Below are 7,173 nucleotides of genomic sequence, written 5' to 3'. Positions count from 1 at the left end.
TCTGTGTAGTCCCGGCTATCCTGGAACTCACTCTGTAGACCAAGCTGAACTTGAACTCAGTGATCTGCTTGAATCCGTTTCCAGAGTGCTGGGATTAAAGGCAAGCACCAGCACACCAAGCCAAGAACGTCATTTAAGCAGAAATAGGAAATGTGATACATTCTGCAGCATTCGTAAGCACTGGTCCTGAGAAGCGGGACAGACACTAGGTGATAGAAACAAGCACAACCCTCTTGTGCTAGACGTCTGGGAAGCAGGAACTTAACTGTGGAACTGCTTCGGTAGGATTGGCTGATGAGCTTGTCTGCAGGGCATTTCCCGTTAATGACTGTTGTGGGAGGGCCCAGCCCACTGGAGGCAGTGACACGCCCCCTAGCAGGTATTCCTTGATTGTACTTGCAAGTGAGTTGAGCAAGCCCCTGCGGCAAACCAGTAAGCTAGCCTGTCTCTCCTCAATGTTTCCTGCCTTTATTTCCCTCAATGCTGGACTGTAATGGAGCAGGATATGTAAGCCAAATAAACCCTTTCTGCCCCAAGGTCCTTTTAATCATGACGCTTTTACCCCAGCAACAGAAACCCAAGTGGAATACTACAAATTGTGCATTTCAAACACCCAGACGGGGCAACTCTAGAGAAAGAAAGCAGATGGGCTCAGGAGCTTGGAGAGGGAGGAAGGGGGTGGGGGTGGACCAAGGGAGGCGGGGTGGGTGTTGGTGTTTAGAGTGAGGGACTTCGGAATTGTCTGCAGTTGCAGTCAGGGCAGTTACATGAACATACTGGAAGCCAACAAATTCTATATTTTGAAATGGTAACATTTTCTTTTTAACTTAAGAAAAAAAAGAGTAGCAAAATGTAAAACACTAACTAGACTAACCTTGTTACTAACCCAGTAGCTTTGATGCTAGTTAGATTGCTTCTGAAGCTTGGCTCTATGGTAAAAAACAAAACCAAACTGCCACAGAAAGCCTTACTCTTTAGGGTAGCTCTCCAACTGGTTCATCCCCTCATTGTGCCTGCTGAAATCAATTAATAGAGTTCTTGGTGTCTGCCCTAATCATCACACAGGCAAAGAAAATTTAGTTAATATCTTTTTCTCCCTCCCCAACACTGAAAAAAATAAGATAAATAGATCTATCTCCCTAATTTCACTTAGTCATTTTGTTCAGTAGCATCTGTTTATCATGATTTACAAGAATTTGGCTGGCAATGAGATTTGCTGAAAGCATTTGCATAAAGGAATTTTATTTACATATTTTCCTCCTTAAGCACCACAATACTTAAAATGGTCCTATCCTGGGAGCCCAGGCAAGATCCAGAGATAGTCAGTTATTACTTCTTGAAAGCCATACAGGATGGTCACTAAGAAGAAAAAGAATTACAGCTACTCAGCTTGAAAGATGACCTTGAGGCCCGACCTATGGGCAACCAAACAAAAACAAGAAAGCAGAAATATGAATTCCTGTCATTGTAAAGCTGTCTAAAATACAGGCGAGGAAAGAGGACTTGGCTTGTTATAAACTCACACAAAAGTCTTCTAGGTGGGCGAGGAAAGCATTCTCCATGTTGTATTTCTCTGGAACTTTCTATTTAATTACATGGTCATATACTGAAGCATCACAGGAGTCTTTCTAGAGTATTCTTTTCAATTTATTTTTTCTGCAGGGTGTGTGTGTGTGTGTGTGTGTGTGTGTGTGCACGTGTGCATGTGTGTGAATGTATGCCACAGCACACGTATGGAGGTTCTGAGGACAACTCGGAGGAGTCTTTCTACCATATAGGTTCCAGGGCTCAAAATCAGGTTGTCAGCTTCGGTGATAAGCACCTTTACTACCTGAGCCATCTTTCCAGCCTCCTATAATATTCTTCAAGTAATAGAAATCACACTCATCTCACCCATATAGTTAAAGGAGGAAGGCACAGTGAGGGAAAGACAGGGTGAGTACCACATGCTACTATGTATCTGGTAGGCAAGAGGCGAAACAAACACATCTGGGCAGGCAGGGCAGTGGACACCTGCAACCCCTGGTAGGAGCAGAAGGATCAGGCATTTCAGACCAACCTGGTTTTGAAAAGCAAAGCAAGCAAGCCAATAAACCAAAGGCAGTAGCTGACTTACTACTTCTAGGAAACAAAATTAAATTGTTTTCTGTCACAATAGTACTTATTTCAGTATTCTGAAAATATGTAGCAATGTCAGTTATTAATATGTTTAAGTGCTAATGTAGACACCGATGTATGAATACTTACATACACATTGTCCTCACTACTTGCTAAGATAAAATATCCTGACAAAGACCACTTAGAGGAGAAAGGGTTTATTTTGGCTCACAGTCTCAGGTTACAGTCCTTCCAGGGCAGAGTTAGAAGAGCAACCTGTGCTCTTAGGTGCTGCCCTCTCTCCAGCCCCTTCCCCACCTACAAAGGGAAATTTAAAAAAAAGATTTTTTTTTTAATTGTTCTTCAAGACAAGGTTTCTCTGTGTAGCCCTGGCTGTCCTGATACTCACTCTGTAGACGAGGCTGGCCTCAAACTTAGAGATTCACCTGTCTGCCTCCCAGAGTACTGAGATTAAAGGCGTGTGCCACCACTGCCCAGCAAAATTAAAATTTCTTTCCTTGAAATTTTAAACAGTTAGACAATGAGCCATGTCCAGCGATGTGAATATTGTTTATCCCGAGGTCTAAGAATGCCTGGAGCTGGACTGGGAAGCTGGACACTAGACACTCATCTATGGACAGCTTGATGAGGAGTTCTGGCTGACTGCCTCAACTCCAGGCAGTTACTGCTAGATGTTTGAAAGTCCTCAATGTGACACCCTAGCTTTGTAAAACTCAAAATTCCCAAGGAGACTGAATAAAAGAGTGTGAGTGGCTTTAGCTTTTGTGGCCTTTGTTCCTTGTTCGTTCCCTCCAATGTCTTTCTGTACCTTGATACTATTTGAAGAAAAAAAAAAGCCTATCCTTAAAACCTGCCAATTCCTCCATTCCTTATCCATTACTCCCCATCCCTACTGTCTCCCTTCTAGTCCCCAACCCTCTGACTCAGGCAGTACCTACCTGGTGTTTTTGGCTTCCTCTTTCCCTCTTTCTTCTATAGTCTTCTTCTATTTACAGGATTTCCACCCATGCAGCTAAAGCTTCCAGTTTCTGACACTGAGGCAGATGCTCCAACACCCTGGGTTTCCATCACCCCACGCCCTCATTTTCCTGAGCCTTTACATCCAATAAAGCCCCTGATCCTAATGAGCCTCCACCTTCCCAGCATGCCCTCAGCTGGACTTGACCCAGCACCAGGGTCTTCCTCTCCAGATGGAGCCTAATCATCCTCCAAGGCTTTCTTGTTCCTAAGGTGAGCTCATCAGCTTAAATAAAACTTAAAGCCCTCTTCCAGGGCTCTACAGCCTGGACAACAACATACCAAGTCCCTATCTCAAAAAGCAGAGGGGAACATCTGACTGAAATTGCCCAGAAATGAAAAAATACTGTCTTCCTCTCTTCATTCCCCACATTATTTGTAGGGTTTTTTCAATAGTCCCTCTGCTGGACTACAATGGCTCCTTTGAGGATGGGTCGTTACAATGAGCTGCTCCAGTTAATTATTTTAAAGGAAAACCCGTATCACTTAAATTGATGTCAAAAATTATGCAAATCACTTGGGGGGTATAGCTCAGAAGAACATGTGGAAGACCCTGGGTTCAACCAATTACCTGCCACAAATTTCAAACAAGCCAATTTATACGAACTCTAGCATTTACCTCACGCTCCATTTACATACACAACAGGGTTGAATTACAGTTTGGTTTCATAAGATCCTGAGACTTGATTTCTAGCAACTGACTTCTTTTGAATCCATGTTCCAAGTAAACAACTTTCAGCTTGGTCCTTCCTAAGTTTGGAGCAGAGAACCATGGCTTCCCATCAGAGTATACAGGAGACAGAAGACATTGGGGTGTGTGTGTGTGTGTATGTTTTCCTATAAAGTCCCAGGCTAGACAGATCTTAGGTTTGTGGCTGATAGTGCCATACTGTTGCACACTTGAGTGTTTATTAATGTAATGTCTGGTGACCAAGTTCAAGAGGATACTGTATCTATCCGGTTATGGATTGCTGTAGACTAAACCAATGGGTACTGGATCCTCCCAAGTGCAGTAGGTACTCTTAATTACTGAGTCATCTCTCCAGCCTGTCACACTTTTAAAAGAAAAAACAAAACAAAACCAAACCACCAAAAAACTCCTTTACAAATGTAAAAGGGTATATGCAGTTGGATGTGACATACAGACTATAGTTAGCCAGTCCTGGTCAGAAACTTAGTTGTAAGAGCCACAGGGGGCTGTATGGCTCAGCAATTAGGAATGCTTGCTGATCTGCTAGGACTGAGTTCAGTTGTCAGCACCCACAACTGATGGTTCACAACTGCCTATATGAGCTCCACAGGACCCAACACCCTCTTCTGGCCTCCTGAGGGTACCTGCACATACATGTGCATGAATACACCCCATGCAAACATATACATGAAAATAACATCTTAAAAACACAGTTTTTGAGGACTGCCTCAAGCTTGCCGTCCTCCCGCTTCAGTGTGGTGGTTCTGTGATTCCATGTTACATCTGGCTCTAAAGTTTTTAGGTTTTGTGTCTTCTAGTTCTGTCTTGTTAAGTATTTGAAAAGCGGATAGAAGCGCTCAAGTACTGTCAACAATGGGCTGCAAACGATAAAGGAAATATAACATAAAACTTCCCCAGGCGCATGTTGTGTAGTCAGCCAATGTGGCTGTCTTGTTCACTTTGAGATTCCAGCTAAGAGTCATATCAACAAATGAGACCCTGTATAAAAGTTGGCTGTGGACCTCAGAAACTTCTTTAGAAGAGGCAGAAACACCCTTTCAAAGCAAATGGGAAAAAGTAACATTGAAACTTTTTTAAACAAAAATAAACACACAAGTTAGAACAAAATGTTTTATTATTAAAATAAAAACCTTTGTATAAAAAGCATTACACTGAAGGATTCAAGATCCAATTGAGCGTCACAGACAGAGTACAGAGGGCACAGCAACAGGCTACACAGTGAGGGGATCAGTCACTTAGTCACCAGTACTGAATGACCAGCCTACAGGGAAGGGGGAGGGAGCGTGACTTGAGGCACCTGCCCATAAACTAGACTGGCAGAGGTAACTCATTAACAAGTAGTTCAAAGTACCCATCTCTGACAGGTCACTTCTCATTGTTCCAAAAGTGTTTAAAAACCTAAACAGAAACCCTGGACACAACCCCCAGAGTTACCTCTTCAGGAAACTGGCAGGATCTAAAGTGACGTTATTAAACGTCACCAAGGTTTCAAATCAGCCCATTGCAGAGCTATCATCTTAATTTCCCAGAACGTCTTTTCTACAGCAATTTAAGGAATTATAGTATCACATTACCACAAACCTTTGGGTGACCACATAAGCCAGGTGACAGCAGCAACTGTGTCAGCTGTGACAAGGTGTGCACTGAGCACGGCATCCAAGAGTTGTATTTCTCCAGAAAGCTATTCAATGTGGCCATACTCCATTTTACAACAACTAATTTTTCCACTTGGTTTCTAGACCTCTGTGCCTTGGCCTTTCCATTTAAAATATCAGCCAATGTAGACACTAGACACTAAACCATATGCCTTGACTCTGTGTAAACAACTTAAAGGGCTCTTGCCTGCAATTCACCATAACCGTTGCTTCACAATGCTACTGTACCCCAAAGTGCTTGGGTATGTCCTGATCAAACACATTCTCAAACTGCCGCGTAAAGATAGCTCAGAATCTGAGCCAGGTGGTGGTGGCTCAAGCCTTTAATCCCAGCTGCTGGGAGGCAGAGGCAGGTGGATTTCTGAGTTCGAGGCCAGCCTGGTCTACAGAATGAGTTCCAGGACAGCCAGGGATACACAGAGAAACCCTGTCTCAAAAAAAAAAAAAAGAGAGAGCTCAAAATCTAAGCGGTGGCAAAAGACCAGGGAGGCTATAAGGTGGGGCCAGGGCAAGCTCTGAGACACTACATATAGCTGAAATGTAATGAGCAGTGTGCTTTTCATGATGCTTCAGAAACAAGTGTGAGCTACAAGATCAACCCGATTGAGTTCTAAGACAGATGATGGTCAAGATTCCTACTCAGGTTTCCATCGATGATAATTGTCAAGAACAAGAGAGCCTTCAGAGGCCAAAGGCAGGTAGACAATCTTCAGGCTCTACCCTTGCATTTCAAATTCCTGCTTCAGACTGTGAAAGACAAAAGGAAGACGTCAAGATGGTTTTCAACCATTAATTCTCTTTGGGAAGTCAAATTCTTTTCTTTAAAAAAAAAAATGTCTTTATGGAGCCCTAACATATATTGTCAATGCACATCTTAGACACACACACCGAATTTTACATATACCTCCCCACTCCACTAAAGATGCATTTCTAATAGCCTTTCCCTGCCCCAGACCAGCCATCTGACTTCTGTCATCTTTTTTCGAGACACATAAATGAACAGAAGGCTCAGAAGTGAGAGAGAAAGAAAAGGCCGTTACCTTTTCAAGTAAGCATGAACATTCCCAAAGCCGTGGTACTTTGCTAAATACACCAGGACTCCGGTGGCGCACCGTCCATCACGCTGGCGGCAGAAGCTGCAGTTGCAAATTCCTCGACAAGGTGGGCAGTGCCAGTTCTGAAGAATTGTGGGAAAGCACCCTGAGCCTAGGCCTCAATGTTCCTTCCACCCATTTGTTTAGGTTTCTTAGTCTTTAAAAAACTTAGTATCAATCCAGTTAACCCATGATTTTTTAAAAAAAGATAAATCATAAAATAGGAGGTTTTGGTCCAGTATAAGAGCATTTGCCTAGCATATGTAAGACCCTTGGTGTGAACCCTAGCAAGACACACACACACACACACACACACACACACACACACACACACACACAGTGACATACACACCATAAAATACAGTTCAAGAAAGTTACACAACCATCACCAGTCAACTTCTCTGGGCAGCAGCCCTGAGCTCTCTGGACAGTTATATTCATGCAGCATCACCCTGTGGTCTCCTGACACCAAGAGCTCAAGCCCCTCCTCACATATTGCAGGCACCTACCGGATCCAGCAGAGCATCCTTGACCTCCTCGCCATAGCGATTTCGAAGGCAGGGACCACAGAACTGGC

At 43.4% G+C, this 7,173-nt stretch overlaps 1 protein-coding gene across 1 annotated transcript in view; it reads right to left on the bottom strand.

The window, feature by feature from the left end:
• Positions 1-4,943: 4,943 nt before the first annotated feature.
• Positions 4,944-7,173, bottom strand: part of Cdca7 (cell division cycle associated 7) — a 10,671-nt gene continuing 8,441 nt past the window's right edge. The window contains exons 6-8 of the mRNA XM_031373204.1: positions 7,106-7,168; positions 6,543-6,679; positions 4,944-6,249 (exon numbers count right to left, since the gene is read on the bottom strand). Coding sequence (XP_031229064.1) covers positions 6,219-6,249; positions 6,543-6,679; positions 7,106-7,168 — 231 coding nt within the window. The 3' untranslated portion in view covers positions 4,944-6,218. The remainder of the gene's footprint in view (positions 6,250-6,542; positions 6,680-7,105; positions 7,169-7,173) is intronic.

Source organism: Mastomys coucha, unplaced genomic scaffold, assembly GCF_008632895.1.
Source record: "Mastomys coucha isolate ucsf_1 unplaced genomic scaffold, UCSF_Mcou_1 pScaffold15, whole genome shotgun sequence".
NCBI classification, from domain to species: Eukaryota; Metazoa; Chordata; class Mammalia; order Rodentia; family Muridae; genus Mastomys; species Mastomys coucha.
The sequence above is the reverse complement of the archived record's forward strand: the minus strand, read 5'-3'. Positions and strand labels throughout refer to the sequence as shown.